Source organism: Pseudopodoces humilis, chromosome 9 (genome assembly GCF_049639895.1).
Source record: "Pseudopodoces humilis isolate 2021_Gansu_Grassland_sample_001 chromosome 9, ASM4963989v1, whole genome shotgun sequence".
Classification (NCBI taxonomy): Eukaryota; Metazoa; Chordata; class Aves; order Passeriformes; family Paridae; genus Pseudopodoces; species Pseudopodoces humilis.
Genome location: NC_142208.1, coordinates 18,416,147 through 18,436,859, shown reverse-complemented (window position 1 = coordinate 18,436,859; position 20,713 = coordinate 18,416,147). Strand labels below are relative to the sequence as shown.

Sequence of the window (20,713 nt, the reverse complement as noted above, 5' to 3'; positions counted from 1 at the left end):
CCACTTTTAATGTTGATAGCTGTACTCTGCTGTGTGAGCAGTCCCCTCCCAGTGGGATTGCTGCCAGTTGGGCTGGCCAGCTGCACACCAGTGGAGGGCAGCTGTGTGACAGCCAAAGCAGTGGGTGCATTCAGGAAGGAGATGTGTCCCATAAAGTCAACGTAGCCTTTGTTTTGGTCTTCTTGGGATGGAAGGTGCAGTGAAAGTATAATTACTTAATCTAAATCCAGCACAGCTGTCAATAACCATAAACATAACCTTAAGCCCGCCTTCCTTGTGTATCAGATATAAACCAGCTTGGGGCAGAGGATAGTTTGAAGCACTGGTAAGCAGGAAAAAAAAATTCATCATGTAATTCTTGTTTTTTAAAATAGCTTTATTCTTCAGAGTCTGTTAGAAACTGGACCTTCACAAAGGCTGCCCCCTCCATGTGAAAGCTTCCCTCCTTGTGTGCCCCAAGCAACAGCTCAGGAAGAGTTTAAGCTGACACCCAGATGTCTCTCTTGCTCTCTGCTGTCAGGGATCTTTGGACAGCGCTTGGAGGACACCGTACAGTACGAGCGGAAATATGGCCAGCGCTTGGCCCCACTGCTGGTGGAACAGTGTGTGGATTTTATTCGGGAGCGAGGTCTTACAGAGGAGGGGCTCTTTCGGATGCCGGGACAAGCCAACCTTGTCAAAGATCTGCAGGATTCTTTTGATTGTGGAGAGAAACCCCTTTTTGACAGGTGAGTTGATATCACCAAATTCAGGCTGGTGTATGTGTGACATGTAAAATCTGCCAGGAATGTCCATGCAGCGGCAATCCTAGCTTACATGTTCTTTCCACACCATCATTCTTTCTGTTGAAAGTGCTGATGGAGCCTTCTCCCAGATGGTGGTGGGTGTGGAGGCCTTTATTCAGCTCAGTGGTGGGTGGAACAGAGCTCATGTGTGGGGGTCATCCAGTGTTTCAGCTTAAGCACATATTGAATGAAAACTGAGCAGTTGGTGGGATTCCATCACAGAAATTGGTACTACAGAGGTGAACTAGGTGATGCACTGGTTTCAGGTGTTGCATTCTCCCATCAGATCTGCCTGGAGCAATATCTTGACTCTTTGTCACCAGGTTTCAGAATAGTCACCCCTATCTGACATGTTTTACCTGGCCGTTGTGTCAGCAGCTGTTTTCTAGATGCTCAGCTTAATACCTGTTCCCATGGGAAGAGTGTCATCCCTGTCTCTGAGTGCTCCATCCAAGGGCAGCAAGGCAAGGGGCAGCTCTCAGCTGTGCTGACATTGGCCCTCAGGCATTTGGATGATCAGAAAGGTGGACACTGTCAAGGTCCTTCCAGCCAAGTGCTGTCCTTACCCTGTAACTAACATTTCATCCTCTCTGTCATATGTACATCCTGCCTGGAGTGAGTCAGCATTGTGCGAAGCTTAACAGACCTTTGTGAAATAAGGCTTGACCCTAACAGAGACCTTGAACTTGAGGGATATTTGGATCCAAGGGCATTGTTTAGATCTGGTCTGATCTCTATCACAGGTCCATAAATGAGATCAGATCTGGGATCTCGTCTTGGAAGCCTGGCACCATTTCTTGCAGGAACTCACCTAGCCCTGGTTTTCCAGGTGATGCTGGCGGCATCTGGTGTACTACCAACACATTAACCTTGAGGGATCTCTGCCTCTGGACCTGCAGCCAGTCTCAACATTGCCAGCATCTTCCCTGCCTACCACTGCACTGTCTCCTGCGTGGGCAGAAAGTGTGTTTGGTCTCATCTTGGGAAGTATATCTTCAGAGTTTATTTGGAACATTCTTCTAATTCTTCCCTTCCCTCAGCTTCCCAGACCACCCATCCTCCTTTCTTTGATTCCTAACCACAAACACTATTTGCTCCCTAAACGGAAGTGTCAAACATTTAGAAATATCTTCATGAAAAAATAAGTTTGAAATAATCATATTGTCTCAGTTAATCTTTTCTTAAACAAAACCTTTGTATTTTTAACTGAATGTCTGGTAGTTCAGAATTAGAATTATCTTAATTCAGTACTTACACTCTGGAACAGGAGTATCTATGAAGAAATTAATTAGGAATGAAAGTTTCAATTTAATGTTTTAGTTTAGCCTTACCTAACTTCATTGTTATGTAGATAAACCAAGCCTCCACCCAGAATTTTTAAAGCAAAATTCAATTGTACAATGGTTTGGATTGGAAGGGATCATAAAATTCATCTCTTTCCAGGCCCCTGCCATGGGCAGGGATACCTTCCTTCCTGATCAAAGGGATCAGCTTTCTCAGAACCCATTCAGCCTGGCTTTGAACACTTCCAGGAACTTCCAGGGGCATCCATAGCTTCTGTAGGCAACCTCTTCCAGTCCCTTACCACCTTGGGTGCAGAAATAGATCAGTGGTAAGTCTCCCTTTCAAGAGAGGCGCTAGGGACCTCCAGGAAGGAATGCCTACCTTTTGGGTAGTCACTGTGGAATGCAGTAAGTATGTTCAGTGCAGAAACAAAGGAAGCAAGCCTAGAGTACCTGAGTAGTGGAAAGTTGAGGGTGTCCCAGTTATTGCTTTTTGCTTTTTCCACCATGTCCCCACATGTACATACAGTAGGTCTTTCGTATTTGTAGTCACAGACAGTGGTAAGGGAGAGGCAATTCCACTATGGCTAAATGAAATGCTTTTCTTCCTGGCAACCATAATTTTCTCTGTGTGTAACTATAAATTATCTCTGTATGGCCTGGAATATCTTGACAGCAGAAGTGTGAAATCCTTATGCTTCTTTCCAAATCAGGTGCAGTGAAAGGAATATCCTTTCTTATTTCCCAGCTGCAGTCAGTGCTTTTAGATGTCTTTTGTAACTACAGTGATATCCCAGGTGCTTATAGCCTGCCCGCCCCATGGTGGATCAAACCTTTGTGACGACTGACAATTAAAGTATTTATTTTTAAAAGGCTTTCTTTTCCAGTGTTCCTATGAAAGGCCAGGTGGTACTGTTTTGGAAACACCTATAGTAGTCTGTTCCTGCTGCACTTTCATTCCACTGAAAGTCTGGCTGTATTTCATATGGCATCATGGATGAGACAGTTGCTACAGCCAGTGAGCCTGAAGCTCTGTTCTGGGCTCTGCTTCTCAGTGATAGATCCACCATCCATGCCTGAAACTTCACACTAAAGGAAAAAAATAAGAATACTGATCTCATTTGTAAAACACTATAATCAACTGAAGAAAACAACTGTGTGAAACTGTGGTAATCTCAAATATGATGGAGCTGTTTAATAGGAATAGCATTAGCAGGATTAGGAGTAAGTGGTATCTGCTGAGAGTTTCCTGTTGAAGTTTTTCCAGTTTTGTTTTAACCACATGTTCCAAAAAAAAGCCATACTAAGTAGAAGAGATTCAGCTTTTGGAGAGAAGAGAGGATTTGAAGCTCTCTTGCCCAATGTTCAGTGATATATTTTTCTCAGAATTCTTTAAAGACTGTCAGGGCAATGGTGGGTAGGGAGGAGATGGTGACAGAATCTGTTTAGACTTCCAACAGTCAAAACCTTGACCAGAGGAGGTCATCTGCAATGATTAACAGTGCTGTACTGCAGGAAAAATGGAATGAGAGAGAGGCACCACCATACACCAGAAGCTGGGTAGCTGGAAAAGGTTCGTCTTCATCATGGGATCTGACACCTCAACCCCAACTTTAAAGCAAGGGAGAAGGAAGAGGAAAAAGTTGCTCCTGCATTGGGAGAGAAAATAAAAGCTGATACCCTTTCATAACAGATGAGCTAGGAAATTCCAAATACCACAAGCCTGGCAGCCATACCAAAGGGCAATAGAGGACCTGGAGGAAATACAGCTTCCTCTGTTTTTCCTGAATGATTGACCAGGGCACGTGGGAGCCCAGCCTGTCAGCTGTATGTGTGTGCTGGCTGGGGAGAGTATCAGCAGGGATCAGTGAGAGGCTCAGAGGTTATGTTTCACGGAACAGTAGGGAAGAGCTCTGTTGTCAATGCTGTGTAATCACTGTGAACTCGCCTGGACTATTCCTCACATTCGTGGTCCACAAAGGCAGAGGAACCACAGTGTCGCTCTACCTTAAGCAGTATCATGGGCATATCCCTTCCATTGTCTGTGTCACCTGAGGACATTTCTATCCTGACACAATGGAGATTTCTCTTGTTCCCAGACAGACCTCCCTCCCTACCAGTGACTGGTAGAAGAGCTTCCTTCCATGTGCCTACTTTGTCCCTGTCCCTAAGAGGGACCTTGATGCACCCCCAATGAAGGGTATCAAGCTTTGAGGTAGTGTGGGTTTCTAAATTTCCTTCCCTCTTCTCTATTGCAGCAACACAGATGTTCACACTGTGGCGTCCCTCCTGAAGCTTTACCTTCGAGAGCTGCCAGAGCCTGTCATCCCCTTTGCCAAATATGAAGATTTTCTTTCTTGTGGACAGCTACTCTCAAAAGATGAGGGAGAGGTCAGTGATCCTTCTAATCTGCCTCCTCAGAGCATGTTCCTAAGAATCAATGTAGTACAGGTTTTTTTCTCATCTCTTCAAACTTAATTTAAATCAGTGAAGTCCCTGGGAACCTTTCAGTGAATTTTCCTGAAGCTGTGAATTGAGTACTGTTATCACAGGCTGCTGCTTAAAAAAAAGCCAGTCTTGTAGCCTGGTGCTTCTTTCTTCTGAGCGAAGCTCTTGTGTAGCATAATTGGCAAGAGATGCAAGGTAGGAGGAAATCTGGGTTCCTTTCCCAGCTTTGCTGTTCACTCACTAATAAGCTGTATGGAGTAACTCCCTTTGTCTGTGTTTTCCATTTTATATATCAGAACAGTATATTCTCCCTCCCAAAAATTTTGGTGGATGAGACATTGATCAGTGCAGTGGCCTTTGTCTTTCTTTGAGGAAAGGCACTGTGAGAAGGCAGGCTATGGTATTATCCTAGAATGGGGGAAAATAATGCTGTGAAAACTTTGTCAGAACTTTATGATGTTCTTCTCTTTGGTTTCCAGGCAAGGGAAAGGGCTGACAAAAACTACCAAGTCTGTGGCAGTCATGGAACAGGATAATTTACAATATATTTGATTGATCTGTTTCATCCATACTGTGGTGTTCCCTTAGCCTTTTGCATATTGCAAAGGCACGTTAGATCTGGTCAGATCTGTGGGTGCCACCTTCTAGAACAGAAATTTAAAGAAGCCGGAATGGCTGTTACTTGTGTCTTGTCTTTGCTAAAGAAGCAAAGGCCTGAGGGATTGTAAATTGTGGTCCACGGTTCTGTCGCTTTTCTGTGTGTGGTCTCGTGTTTGTCTCTGGCAGGATTTGTAGAAGCTGTTCCTCACCGCGAGTCTGGGGTTCACTTTCAGTTCAAGTGGCAGAAGGCTCTGTGGAAATTACCCTTTATGATGCCCGCAGGAAGATGTTTGTTTGCATGCATCAAATGCATCATATGTGGCAATATAAGTTTTTTTATGGTTAAAAGGCAAATAACACTCAAATAATATAACCTCTAGTTAACTGTGAGAAAGCAAATTTCTGTGCATGACACAGCATGTTACCACACGTGGATATGTACTTGCATTCTGGACATCAGGGTGCCAGTGCACTAGTGTTGTATTTTAGTATGGAGAGGTGTGTGTCTACTTCCTCCAAAACTTGTTCATTTTCTGCCTTATCCTTAGTGAACTCAGGAATCTCTGCAGGGTGCCATGTTACGGACTCCACAGTGGTTATGTCACAAGAAACAGCAGCATTTCTAAGGCGGTGGAGCTGGTTTGATTTTGGTCATAAGATGTGCAGACTGGGAAGTTTTGGATCCATTAAGCACTATTGCACAAGAGTAGAGACACTGCCAAATTGGGCAAACATAATTGTACATCACTGCTCAGCTTATTAACTACATTGTTTGTCTGATTTTGTCTGCACAGGCTGCAGCAGTTTGGGAAGCAACATCTTGTGTGAACAAGGTCAGACTCAAATGACTTGTAGAGCAGAATTCTCTTCAGATTAGAAAGGCAATGGGGTTCACTAGGTAGCCAAAATGAACACTTACAAAACACAGCACTGCTCATAGCACAAAGTTGTTTTGTTAAGGTGCTGTTGTAAACATAAGCAATTTTGGTTTTGTCAGGGAAACCTGGAACCTTAACGTGGGCTGTTTACCTTTTCAGAAAGAAAGGTGGAATGCACACACCAGGGTGGAGAGGTTGTACGTGCACAGTAGCACGAGGAGCAGAATGCAGCATAAAGTCATACCTAGCCTGTGGGGCCTGACTCGCCTCCCACATGGAAAATCCCCCTGCTCAGAAACATGGTTTCATTGAAACCATGATTTTTAACATGTAATGGTAAGCAGGGAATTTAAAAATCAAACATTTTATTTTGTAAAAGTATTTTGAAACAAAATGTAATCGTACTGGTTTAATTTGAAGTACTGTTTTCTTTTAATTTTTCACTTGAAAGTTTTGAATGAGACTTTTGGACTCTTAATATCTTAATATAGTTTTCATTTTGTACAGCCACCCTCACCTCACACCCAAAAATCCAGAATTGCTTACAGCAAAATAGCCTTTTGGATAAAATTGTTGGCACCTCATGCTGTTGTACTGTGACTATGGATAGGAATTATTGTGGTGATCATTAATCTGGCCTAGCTCCAGTACTGCCCCAAGTTTTTACTCAATTCAAGCAATTTTTATTCAAATTGCTTTTTATTCTGCACCCAGCTGATCTCTTGTGTTTGAATGCAAACAGGATCGTAACAGAGACCTTGGATGGTGCAGAGGTCTCCAGGTATTTCAGCAGGACTGCAGCATTAAAAAAATTTTGATTCTGATCCCAACTGATTGGGTGGAGGGTTTGAAAATTTAGAGCAAAAAATCTTCAAAAGCCTAAAAACTCATTTGAGCTGCCTTGACATGGTGGTATTTTAGCCTTCACTGCTACCTGTACTCTAGAGATGCACACAGCAGTTCAGTGGATTGCACACAAGGCTTCAAGTGTTTTTCAAAGAGGCATCTGAATTTTTTATGAACATCTGAAGTGTTGCTAGTTTTCCAGCCAAACTAGAAGATCTGAATTGGTGCTGATCTGTTACACACATTGCAAAATCCTTGGGTTTGGGATTGTTCATTGGAAAGCAGCATTTTCAAGGAGGTAAGAGTTATTTCTGCAAAATCCCATGATAAATAACAGTACAGTGCTTCTATTACTTGCAGGCAGCCATTGGCAATGATCAGTGCTGTTGGTTACTATAGAGGTTTCAAGCTTGTGTTTTCCTCCGTGCTGTCACTGTGGTGCTCCTAGGCTAAGCCTCTGGCCTTGGTGATGACAAATCTGGGAGAGTTGATAAAATGCTGCAGTAGGAGAGAGTTTGTTTTTTTTACCTGTCAGGTGTTTGTACTTTGAATATAAAGATACTCTCTGTGTAATACTGTACCTGAGATTCCTTGAAACAAAGCATGGATGATAAATTTTTAGAACACTTTTTTCTTTCAGGTAGCATCTTTTACCTCCAGGTCGTTTCCTGCTGTTCACAGCTGCCTAAGTTTCTGTTCCAAAGTTTTCTCTTACATCCAGTGGAGCCAATGGCATTTTAATTCAGAACACTTGAAATACAGTGCCAAGTACCATCCTGATTTCCCTATTTGAAATAAATTGGGTTACAGAGCAAAATTCAAGAGGGAATTAGGTCTGTTAGGTCACATAGTTCTGGTTTAAACTTGTCACTTGGAAGTTGTTTGACCTGAACAACTGACCTTAAACTTCACATCAGTAACAGATATCCTTGATGGAAAAAAATTTAGAAGTTTAAAAAAGAGGATTGAGATTTTCAGAAGAGACTGGACTTCAAGTGGTGTCTCCATTGCTGTCACCATTAAACCAGCGTAGTGTTTAAGCTAAGGAATTATAAAGAGGTTACTGCTTTTAAGAATTTTAAGTTTCAGGTTTTTATTAGAGAACTTTTTTTTGTGCTGGGATCTAGAGAATAAAAAAGTACCTGTATATTTAAAGTAATAAGGATGAAGGCAGGAATGGGCACTTATGGATCTTTCTGACTTGTCTGGACCAGAGAAATCAGGAATACATTGCAAGAGTTTGGCCAACAGAATTCCCTTCCTTAAAAATTCAAGGAGAGTTTTAAATTAATGTTCAGCTGCACTTTTTTTGGGAACCATTTGCTTCTGGAATTTTTGCAACATCAGTTAGCAGCTACCACTCCTCCTTAAATGTGCTTTGGTATCTGTTTTTCCACAAAAGGTTTAGTTGTCTCCAAAAATAAGCAAATCTCCAGGGCAACAGCAGCATTGACAGGAACAAGAAGATGATACTTAGGATTGTGGCAGGACAATAGCCTCCTGAGTCAGAGGTTTTCATTAGATGATTTAAGTAGCTTCAGGGGTTTAAGTCATTCCTTCAGCTGATGTGTCATCTTACATTTTAATATAATGACAGAAATTTTGTGAGGAAGTATGTCCCAGGTCAGAATGACTGCAAATGGAAGTGCATCATTAAAAAGGAGGTACCTGAATTGGGCCCATTTCATTTAGCTCTTTTTTAAGAAAAAACTTTCCTCTGCTCAACTGATCACTACTGAAATGTGTTTATACTGCACTTGATGCCTTGAGAGAGGCATCCTGCTACCTAGAGCAGAGGCTAGTCAGTGTTAAAGGAATAAAGTAGGAATTTATTAACCTTCAAAGGATACACCTTGGGCAGTACAAGAGCCCAGCCGAGGCTCCACCCAAGATGGATGATGAATCACACTTTTTCACACCTTTATAAGTTTTGGTCCATCTCCATATTTGGCTTAATTGTCCATTTATAGCTTCAGGTTATAAATCCCATCTTCCCAGATTGCTCTCCTCAATTCACTGTTGTTTATACTTTTTGGGTCTGAAACTGCAGCGGAGCCCTTGGTTCTCAGGCTGGAAAAGGATTGTTTTGGCTAACCTGTGAAGAGAACTTGCTAACACTTTATATGAAGTTCAGAGTTATATACTAATGCAGTACAGAATCTGGAAAATAAGGAAGTTAAAACTTAGGGCATCACACTCAGTGTCCCCAAGTTTCAAACAGGCAAAGGTACATCTGCTGGTACACTGATACTGATGCCAGTGGGCAGGCTTTAAATGCTGGCAAGTCTCACTAAATGAAGGCTTCTATAGCAACCCTTAAAGTTTACAGGAGGATTTCCACTGAGAACAGAGTTCTGGACATTGCATTTTTGGTAAGACACAACACACTGGATGACACCTTTTCTAAAGCAAAACCTCTTTGTGTTATCATCTGTTGTTCAGCATTTGGCTGTGGAAAGAGGACTTTGTAGTCCTAAAGGAAAGTCAAGTCTGCTTTACAGCATTTACATTAATAACTCTGCTTCTTGTTTTTCCTGTCCCTCAGGGTACCCAGGAACTGGTTAAACAGGTGAAGAATTTGCCCCAAGCTAACTACAACCTCCTCAAATACATATGCAAGTAAGTGAAATTAATTAACACTTGGAAAAGTCTCTAAGTTTTGTGAAGATATCCTATATGCAAATAGTATAGTCTGAAAGTATGAATATTCAAAAACCACTTAAGTGTAAGTTACAACTTCTTTAAAAAATGTGGAGGTGAATGCAGCCTGCCTGAAGGAAGCTCTTGGTTTATCCAAGAGGAGCAGCCAAGCAAATTGCTGCCACCTGCAGCCTTGGCAGTAGGTATGAGTGATACTAATACATTATATTGTTTTATTTCAGAAGCACCTATAGATCATTAAAGATAGACACTTATTCCAGATACTGCACACCTGTAAGATTTATGAGACAAGTTGAGTAGCAGATGCAGTCAGAATAGCCAGTCTGGCATTTGCTCTGGTTTGGAAGTGGGGTCAGTAGTGGCTTCCTCTTTGATTACCAGGGACCCCACAGCCTTGTCTCCTTTCATCTCTGCTAATTTTCCCAGTTCTTGGGCTGCCTCTTTATCTGGGGACTGGAAGGAGATGATTTTTAAAGCTACTTCCATGTGACATGTATTTTGTTAAAGTAAAGCCAAGCCACAAAGCTCTTTCCACAGGCTTCTAGTTCTCAGACAAGGAGATGACTTATTGCTTCTGTTATATCTGTAAGTGAAAATTCACCAAAGTCGATCCATGTAATTTGAGAATTCCTATAAAAATGTAAAACTCTGTCCTTTAAGACCCAGTAGATGGCTGGGTCCCTGCTAGGTGGGTACTTCTGGCAGAAAACATCCTGTCTTCTCTGGTTCATATACTAGGAGGGATCTGGGGTTATACTGAATACCTAAGCTACTGCAGTTCCTCAAATCATTTCAGGTGTCAGGGTTGTATGAAAACAGAACAAAACTGAATGCTTATAGTCAGAGAAGTGACTTACTTATGAATTCCCTCCTCCTTTGATTCTTCTGGGGGGGCTTTTCAAGGTTCCTTGACGAAGTTCAGGCTCACTCCAGCATTAACAAGATGAGTGTCCAGAACCTGGCTACAGTATTTGGACCAAACATACTGCGGCCCAAAATGGAGGATCCGGTGACCATGATGGAAGGTAGGTGCTGTTCTGGTGGGATGGCACAGCAGCTGTAGTTTGGAGCTGTAAGTGAAAGCCATACATTCCTTGGTAGCTGTATCAGTTATCTGCACAGTCAGAACAAGTCAAGCCATCCCTTTCATCAGGGCCTGTGAGGGGTATTCCAGCTGGCATCTTATCCCTCTCACCACTGGACTGGGAGAGTCTCTCCTCTCCACCATGTGCCCCTGAAACTCTTTTTGAACCTACTGCTAAAATGAAAGCTCCACTGTTTCTTCAGAAGGACTGTGCTTAAGTACCAAACTGTAATCATTTAATATTGGTGCATTTCAGTGGTTATACAGCTCCCTGTAGACAACATCCGGACCATGAGGACTGGAGTTCTGGCTGTGCCACAGAAGCTATAACTAGAAGTGTCTTAGAAGTGTTGTCTTCTAAGAAGACTGTATGGATCAAAACTTCACACAAAACTTAAAAAAAAAAAGGAGTTGATAATCACTTAATTTTGGATGTAAAAAAATCTGAAGCTTTAAAATTACTTGCTTTCATATGAGTCAAGCAGGCTGACATTAGGGCTAGGATACAGCTCCTCTCCCAGGTTGCATTGAAACACTACTGTGGTGCAAGTTTTAGCAAGATTTTTGCATAAGTTTTGTAGGATTTTGGCAAGTCTACAAAAAGGGTTGATGAATTAATTAGGCGCAGATGGAGATGTTGTGCCCAGGATACCTGAACTTGGCTCTGATTCTGCTCCCTAGCTGTAGGGGACAGCAGATGTGGTATTTTCTGTGATGCAAATCCTTCACAGAAGGCCAGTATTGTCATGCCTTAGCAGCAGAAATGCCTTTAGCTCTTCACAGGTGATGTGCAGATGTGTCCCCCAGGATGGCAACTCACTGCAAGGCAACAGGACAACTTCAGAGCATGACATGACGTATTATAGTAGTTCAGGGACTTAAAGCCTACCACAGAGATGTGGGTCATAGTTTTAAGGGTGAATTTGATACCTTCCCCTGGAGGTGCAGAAGGTACAAAAATCGTGAGGAGAAGAAGGGAGTGCGGCAGCAGTGCTTGTTATTCAGTGTTGGAGGAGGGGACAGCTGAAATCAGCCTGTGTGCGATGCTGGGACTTCCCCTAGTGGCCACCGGGCCAGCGCTGGCACGGCTCTCGCAGCCTTGGCCAGCAGCGTGCTCTCTGCTCAGCTGGCACAAGGGACAAATTTGGGTTCACATCACCTCAGGCATTTAATTCTGCAGCTCATCCGAGGGCAGAGGTGCCTGTACTGTGTGTAGGTGCACACGTGCAGGTGCTGGGGTCTCTATGAAAACACTACAGTGATCTGACCAGGAATTCTGTATTGCCACAGATTTGAACTGAAAAAACTGGAATTTTTCAGTTTCAGTTTTCAATTGGAAAATTGGTAGAAAAATTAGGATATGTGGGCTGGATTTTTAGACTTAATCATTATACTCATAACAGGATTGGCAATGTTTTATTTTAGTAGAGAATTTAGTTGAGGTTGGTTAGATAAAAGTAACAGAGAAGTGGACTCAACTTTTTTTTTTTAAGCTTCAGGGTAATTTGGATCTCCTAAATAAACTGATAATGAGATCTTAACAAAAAGCACTCTAATTGTGTCTCTCTTAAAATTTAAACCATGTGTTTCAAATGGAAGTATCCAAAGTTTGACAGCTTTGTTAGGAATTGTTAGGAATGCCCTTATTTTCAAGACATTTAGTTCTCTTCCTGCATTCACAGATATAAAATAGAAGTGGTAGGTGAGCTCAGTACATTTTGCTATTAGGTCAAAAACTCATCAATAAAATCAGGCTCTTGCCTTGAACCCTGAGTATGTTTGCCTTATTCTCTATTTCAGGCAACACTTAAAAATAGAATTGCTTATTCACCCTTCTAAAGGTTTTCCTCTGTTGTAGGAAGTGCTTTGTATTAGGTTTGGTAAGTGGTGTTCTCTGTTAGTTCATAATGGTTTACTCCACTCCTGGAGAACGGTACCAGCACATTTCTGAGGATTTAAATAATTGTGAGCACTTTCTGCACTTCCTGTACACCCTCTGTGAGTGCAGATATAATATATATATATAATAATATATATAATATAATGCAGATGTCATGCTTCCTGCAAGTTTCTCTATACACTGAGTGTAGCAGAAGGCCTGAGCTGAAATTTGTGATTTCTCAGTAAGCAGTAGCTCTGGGCCTGTTCAGACCAAAAAACTGGGTGCAACCCAGTCATGCAAACAGGCTGGGGTGAGTCGCAGAGGTCTTCCATGTCTCCTCACCTGCTTGCCTTTGTTTTCCATCCACAGGCACCTCGCTGGTTCAGCACCTGATGACAGTGCTGATAAGTGAACAGGGGCGGATCTTTGCTGTTCCTCAGGGGGATGTGCCAGGGAGCCAGCTGGAAATCAGACCCGTGCGCCAGCGCAGCACTGTCGAGTGGATCTCCGAGGAGGACGGGGAGGACAGCAGGTCACAGAACAGCGCTGCCAGCCCCGCTGATTTGCCATCTGGCAATGCTGTGGCTCTAGAGGCCACTCCGGGACCTGCAGTGAAAATCACTCCTCCAGAGCACAGTGGCAAATCGACTCAGCCTGCCACGAGCCCCAGTAAAAGAGTGCAGACACTGCCTCCGTGGAAATATTCCTTCCGCCAGCAGGGAGCACGCTCTGTGAGTCCAAAGCTGGGCAGCTCATCCTTAGATATCCCCAACCTCTCCTCCAGTGGGAACTGGTTGATGAACGGCCTGTACTCTCTCCGAGGCCACCGCCGGACAGCTTCTGGGGAACGAGTGAAAGACTCGTGTTCCTCCCAGAGACTCTCTACTTATGACAATGTCCCTTCATCCAGCCTGTCCCTCAGCACACACAGCATGGCCAGCACCACCTGGTCTACATCATCCTGTGAGATCTCCGTGATGGACTCGGTGAGCAGCTGCCCAGCCTGCCGGGCCAGTGACTCTTCTGCTTTAAGCTCCCTAAAAACCGAGTGGGTAACTCAGGGCTCGCTGTCTCAGAGCGAGGTCAAGACAGCAGATCTGGAGAACAGCACGGACAGGTTTGAAGCCTGCAGCAGCAGCAGCAGTGAACAGAGTGACCCAGCTGCAGCTTCCCGAGACTCTGTCCAATGCTCCAGGGCCTTACAGAGCTTGGTGGTGGAGCTAAAGACAGAACTGAGCAAACAGAGGACTGAGTATGAGACTAGTATCAAAAGGTAATGTCATCTGCAGGGGGCACAAGGAAGTTGTCTGTCAACATTCTCCCTGTCAGAACATGGGTGTGGGCTACCAAGGGTATCAGGTTCTCAGCCCTGAAATTTGGGGTTGGGTGACAGCAGATTTGGTTCTACTTTTTCCTTGCTACTCTCTGAATCCAACTTTTCTTTCTCTGATTTAAGAAAGCAACAAAAAAGAAAACAAAGGGGGATTTCTATGACACAGGGAAATCAAATACTTCATATTCTGTGTTTTCACTGTAAATGAGAACTGCACAGGTAATGCCAAAACTATTTCTTAGTGTTCTCAGAGAAATAGCAAAGCAAACATCTTGTAGGGAGGAATTGGGACCCAAGATGGTCAGGCCTCAACAAGGATGATCTGAGCAGGTGCTGATACTTGTACCAGACCAGTCTGAAAAAGAGGGCTTCTTGTTCTTTTCCCAACAGCAGCATTCTTGAGGAAACTGCTCTTGACTGTTTTCCACATTTTTTTTTTTGGGGGGGTGATGGTATTGGGACTGCATCTTAGCTATAGTATTTTCAGCAGCCCTTTTGTGCTGAACTTCTTGAAACCTCACTTTTGGTTTCTGATGTAGAGAGTGGTCCTTGGCTGATGGAGTAGCCTAGCTTGGGGGAGCAGTGTGAACTGTGCCATGTGCCAGCTGGTGTTTCTTTGCATAACTGCTGGTGCTGTACTTTCCATCCGAGCTCAGAAAAAATCCTTTCAGTTTTCAGGAGAGCTGTGTGTAGGGCTGGGGCTGTAGGAAGTAGAGAATATTAATAACAAGGGAGTCATTAATTTGTGTGAGTATATTAGGTTTTATGAGTGTATGTGATAAGATTTTTAGGAAAGCATTCAGGGAAATAGGCACATGAAATATTGATGCTTAAAGGAATTAGATATATTTTAATATATAGCCATGTGCAAAATTGCACACCATATTATAGTACAAGCTACTTTGCAGCACCAGTACTCTGCATTGAAAGGCAGTAGTCCCATTTCTTAGAAATAGTTGAGTTCTTGGGGTTTGGGGTTTTTTTGTGTTAAGGTGTTACTGTTATACTCCTTCAGTTATTAAAACTCAGATTGGAAATTGAGGTATGAAAATGCTGCCAGTCTCCCAAACATGGTACCAAAAGCACATAAGACTGATGGGATTGTATAGGACAGCTTTAGGCTGCGTTTTTTGGCACTTTTTTCTTAAGGTAATTTCTCAAAAATGTATCTGAACTGTCATTCTTCTCATGGGCCAGTTGTTAAGGTAGGAATTCCTCTTGCTATCTTTCTGCTTTATGATTTCCTCTGGTGGTGGCTTGCCAGCCTGTGCTGCATTTCTGCCTCTTGCACTGCACTGCCTTGGTGTGTGGAGCTGGAAGGAGAATCAGGCTGTGCAGCAGTTTCAGCTCCCACCTAACATCCCCGAGTGGGAGAAAAGCCCCACCTTGTTGTGTACAGGTGTAAGAGCTTATGAAGCACCTGCAGTTGCTAGCATGGGATGTTGTGAAGGGTCTGTGAATGAGGGTGGAGGTTCATGGCTTATATGGTTTGTTTTTCTAGCTGCCCTACTGATGCAAAATGTGAGGGAGGTGAGGGTATGTGCCTTACATTTAATTGTGCAGAGCTGTCCTGGCAAGCCTTGTTGCAGGGATACAGGTTAATAAACAGAAATACCAGGCTGCAAAACCTGGAAATGTGTAGCTGCACATTCTTGCCTGCTGCCTGGGGGAAGACATGGTTTTCCACCTCTTATCAGTAAACCTGTTCCAATGGAGCTTTAAGCTGCTGACATCAGGGGCATCCAGGAAGACCTGTTCTTCATTCCAGCTGCTGGCTGCTTCAGCTCCCATACCTGCCTTTCCCCTGCAGCTGGATGGAACAGAGAGCACTGTGGCTCGAGGGGAGGACTCTAAATTGGCCAGGTCTCACAGGGCAAAGTAGCTGAGAGGAAAATGCCTAATGAACTAAAGTTTCAAAAAACCAGGCAAGATGCAATTGCTGCCTTTTTGTATTAAACAGGATGACTCCAGCTGTTCAGGATTACAGCCTGAAGGACTGTGCTGTCAAGTCTAAGAATTTCAAGCCAAGTTTTTCAGCTCTCAAAAATTTTGCAATGTTTTTACTACATCTGCAGCAATTTATGGGTGCAAAAGTATGTTCCTTTATAGACTGCATGGAAGTCTGCTACTACGAAAAGACAGGAGCTAACTAGCAAAGGGAGGCTGCTTAGCACAAAAGATATAAGCTGCTGCACCAGCTTTGATTTATTGACGATAATTTAGTCCCCCAAAAATGCACATGTGCTTGTGTGGTTTGCAGAACTGTGTGTATCTAGCAGGACATGTTTTAATGAAAGAATATGAGCTGTTTTGTTGGCATGTACATAAGTGAAGGGAAAGCAGAGTGAGTACCTGCCTGGGGCAGAGGTAAGGAACACTTGCTGATAGAAAAGCTGTTATTTCTCATCAACTGCCCATTTTCTCTCTCTTAGTCAGAGGGAGGCAAGTTTTACAGCCTTCCTGTAACCACTCTGTTCCAGAGCATTTCTCCCTCAAGGTAAATATAATTATCTGACATTCTCTGTTGAGTTTCAGTAGTTCATGTTTACCACATGGGACTCTCTTAAGAAAGTGTAAGTATTTGGAGAGGACTGTTAATGAACGTAGAAATGCTGTAAGTACCGTGACCCTGTGTAATTCAGTGCAGGCTGCTGTAGTTGACCCCTAAACTCAGTGGTAGAAAATGTAATTGGCAGCTCAGAGCTGTAATGTGTGTGTGTGGGGAAGCATCCCAGCTTCAGAAGTGTCATATTCCAGCTGACAGCTGGCTGGGGATAAAGGTCTGCCTTCATCCACAGGATGCTTTTTGCTGGATTTGGTGGAGGTCAGTGCACCTGTGATTTTGATTCATTGTGAAAACTGTGGCTATAATCAAACTACCATCTTTACCTGTATGTAAAGGAACAGAAAGGAAAAGTTTAAGGTGAAGCATTGCACTGCCTCTTGGTCATAAAGCAGAATTCAGACCCTTCTGGGACTGCCCAACACCCCTTTTTTTTCCATTCTTGCTTTTTTATGGAGGCAGCAGCGTGACCTTCTTGATAATCAGTTACCCTGACTAAACCCCTTCACAGTTCCACTGGGATGCTACACACCAGCTTCCAAATTGAGTATTGGACTGATCAAGGAGAGGTGGGGGTGATTTTGTATTGGAAATTGTTAGGGTTGTATTTATTTTATTTAGAGGAAGGGAATTTTTCATTGTAAAAGCCTAATTTTTAAATTTACATTCTAGTAATCAGTAATTTCTATCTGAAAATATTCCTTCCTCAGTCTTAACACCACTACTTTGGTCTTGTGATTGGGAAACAAAGGGGGAGAACAGCAAGTGCTGTGCCTTCTGTGCTTCTTTGAAACCACAAAACCATGAACCTTGTTCTTGGACCTCCTGAGTGAAAATCTCTGAATTTTGCTTCAGCGCTTTGTGCACAGATACATTTAAGAACTGTTCTTCTGATTCTTCCTCATGTGAAAATTTGGCTTCATGAAATCCTGTATCCCACCCCAATGTCAATGATAAACTTTACAGAAAATACCATCAAATGGATGGTGAGGAAGGACTGCAACCTCATTCCTATCTGATCCCTAAGGAGGTTCCTCTGTACTGGATGGCCATATAGGGAAACACAGTATCAGGGTGAAAACAGAGATTAAAAGATTATTTTGGAATGATCTACTTGAACTGTGCCTAAGTGAGGAGTTAATACATCTCCTTAGCCAGGCAGTCTGGTACTGATAAGTATGCATTGTTTTGTAAGATCTGAGCATTTTTCTCGAGATGCAAATAAAGGAAGCTCTAGCTTTCAAGGAATCCTCTGCCCTTAAATACAGCAGTATTGAAATGCCATTTAGTTATCTCCTTTAAAATTTAAGTCTTTGAATATGTTAAATTTAAGTTGTTCCTCTAGAGTTTTTATAGTTATCAGCTGTATTTATCCAGCCACTTTATAAAGCCTTTTTTTTTTTTTCCCTCTCTCTGTTGGTTTTAAGAATTGAAGAAACAAGTGCAGACCTGAGGAACCAAGTGGTTAGGTTAGAAGAAGAACTGGACCAAGAACGAAAGAAATACACAATGCTGGAGATAAAGCTGAGGAATTCTGAACGCGCTCGGGAAGATGCCGAGAAGAGAAATTACCTCCTGCAGAAGGAAATGGAAGAATTTTTTTCAACATTAGGATGTTTAACTGTTGGGAGTCAAAGTGCTAAAGTCCCCAAGTAGAACAAGTATAGAAAATCCTGTTCCTGGCAAAATGAGTGAAAATGCGTATTTTGTTCTGGTATACTCATGTATCATGAGTAATGCTATAGTGATTGTGCTCTCAGTGACACTTGCCCCGTTGTCTTTTCATGTGCTATAGTATTTGGGCCAGTTGGGAAAGACTGTGGACTATAAAGCTTGAAAATTTAGTGTCAGATTGCCAAGAAAGAGTGGGTCCCCTCTGTATCCACAGAACTTAAGATACTCTTCTCCAGAGTGCCCTGCTGCCATCTTTGGAGTCAACTGCACCATCCTTTTGCTGGCTCAAGAACAGTGGAAGGTCCTGCAGGGTGGGTGCATGGCCAGAACCAATAACCAAGCTGAGCATGAGCTGAGGGATTCCCACACTTGTGCTTGGGAAGGCGGCAGTTCCAGTCTGTCACCACAGCTGGGAGGTTTGACAGACAGATTTAATGAGGTGGTTTTTGCCCCACTCCCTCCATAAAGTTTGTTCAAATTTCTCATTCAGAGTGGTATTATTTTATGAAGATATTATGAAAACAAGGTCTGCAAACATGCTGAGGATATCAAAATTTTGAAAATTCACTAAAATTGTCCCTTACCCACCAAATGGTTTCAGTGTTTCACAAAAATGCAGCTTTAAATTAAACTTGATTAATAATCATATTGATTACACAAACTCTGTGGAACTTTAAATATGCACATTTTGCCCTAGGTATCTGAGGGTTTTCTGAGCCAAAAATAGAGCAGTATTAGCTGCAAGAAAAAAAAAATCTGAGTCAATAGATGTATTAAGGTAGAAGATGCAAGATTCATATCATCAAAACACATCCAAATTTTAATAGCAAAACTTATGGTAAGAGGAATTAGTGCAATTGGGGTGGGGGATGTCGGTGGTAACGGGGGGAGGGTGGGGATCTATCCTTAACCTTTCCTGGACAATGTACACTTACCTGCCTTGTAACATTTCTCTTGATACCAGCTGATATTTTTGTTGTTAGTTCTTACAGGGAGATGAGGGGACAGGAAGAATACTGCAAACAACCCATCATCCCAAGTTCCTTCTGCTAAGGAAAAATCATTAGAATGAAGCTGTAAGTTCCGGTTATTTGCTGACAGGGCTGACTTCCATTCCAAGTGATTTAAAGAAGTTCTGCATAGCATTTGTAACACACTGAGCCATGCAGAGCCTGCACACAGAAAATGGTTTCACCAGATTCAGTTTGAATTCCACATGTGAGCCCAGCACTGTTCACTCTGTCTTGGCACTCTATCTTTGACATCCTGAGGTAGTTTGGGAGTCTCTAAGGATAAAAGAAGTGCCACAACAACCTGAACTGGCTAATGGGAAAGTACAGACTGTAACAAAGAAGACTGCTTTATTTTAAGTATTTTGAAAAACGCCCTGAATCTCATTTCTTACTCTAGAGAAGACTATGACTCACTGTCTGGAAATAACCTTAGAATGGGTTTTTTACATACCAGGAAATAGTCAATACTGAAAGATATACGTTCTCCTCATCATCATACAGACATCCAGCTATTTCAATATTTAAAACATCTGGGTGTTAACTTGTTTCTACTGCACTGTAACACTTCTCCTTCCTATAGAAATGTAAAAATTTTAAACCGTTTAAAGCAAACAAAAAGCAAAATTTTGACCTAATCTTTCCTGGATAAGGAAGGAAGCAAGCAAGGTGGTACAGTAAGCCATGTGGAAAGGTTCATTCAGTTATTTCAAAACCTTTTTCCTACTCCCCAGGCTCTCCAGCTGCCCTGGATTCTTTACTGCCCCTGGCATAAGGCAGGTACCTGCATGCTCAGCAGCAGTTGCCTGCTACCTGCAGGTATGAGCATCATCCCCATCTGCTTTTTCCACCTCTGCCTTGGATTCATTACCAATGGTCATATGTGACCCTTTAAGGAATAAGATGGCCATTTAAAACAGCAGCATCAGATGCATAATGTGAGAGAGAAGCAGTAACAGTGACTGAGCTGGAAAAGCACAGCCTGGCAGGTAGCTGGAGGTACCAGATCAGTCATCACAAAATAAACCTTAACTTGGAGGGTTGTCTGAACCAGGTCGTAAGTAGAAGACCAGGACTGATAAACAGCAACATTCAATCCAAGTACTAGTAGCAAGCAGGGTATTTTAATCCCTTATTTTATTTCTACCCAAAACACGGAAGCCTTTCTGTATCCACCCTGCCAGCCCACACCTCCCTTACACCATTTATATTGCATTATCTCCTGTATGTATTGAGTGCAGACTGCTCCCTTTAGTTCACACTACAAACTCAAGAACTGAGCCCTGCTGACTGGAAGACAAGACATCAAATACACCAGAGACAAGCTTAACTCTCCTAAGTATTTAACCTTAGGTAACAGCTAACAAACCCACCTATCCCAAACTTGCAGATCCAGGATAGGATCATGAGCTCTATAGCACTACATGATCTGGTATCCAAGATAAAATTAATTCTTTTTGATATACAAAGAAACCCCATCCACTTAAAATGAGGCGTGAAACAAACCAGTTCCAGACTGGCTCTTGTGCTCCAGCAACATCTATGGGTCTTGTTCATGAGGAATAAATTTTAGCTGCTTTTGAAGATGAGCCACTGCAGTATATAAACCTGGCAAGAAGCTGCAAACAATGCAGTTCACACTAAAATGCACCACAGTGGATTCAGT

General features: G+C 42.7%; 1 protein-coding gene across 8 annotated transcripts in view; it reads left to right on the top strand.

The window, feature by feature from the left end:
• The window catches only part of ARHGAP22 (Rho GTPase activating protein 22), a 130,163-nt gene extending 111,643 nt beyond the window's left edge, over window positions 1-18,520 (top strand). For 7 of the 8 annotated variants that reach the window (XM_088059531.1, XM_088059528.1, XM_088059527.1 and 4 more), the window contains 6 exons: window positions 521-728; window positions 4,327-4,459; window positions 9,386-9,459; window positions 10,405-10,526; window positions 12,837-13,740; window positions 17,791-18,520. In XM_088059531.1, the coding sequence (XP_087915657.1) occupies window positions 521-728; window positions 4,327-4,459; window positions 9,386-9,459; window positions 10,405-10,526; window positions 12,837-13,740; window positions 17,791-18,019 (1,670 nt within the window). In that variant the 3' untranslated portion in view covers window positions 18,020-18,520. Of the gene's footprint in view, window positions 1-520; window positions 729-4,326; window positions 4,460-9,385; window positions 9,460-10,404; window positions 10,527-12,836; window positions 13,741-16,232; window positions 16,281-17,790 lie in introns of those variants that run through there. The other variant, XM_088059532.1, reaches the window with a different exon arrangement.
• The last annotated feature ends 2,193 nt before the right edge of the window (window positions 18,521-20,713 follow it).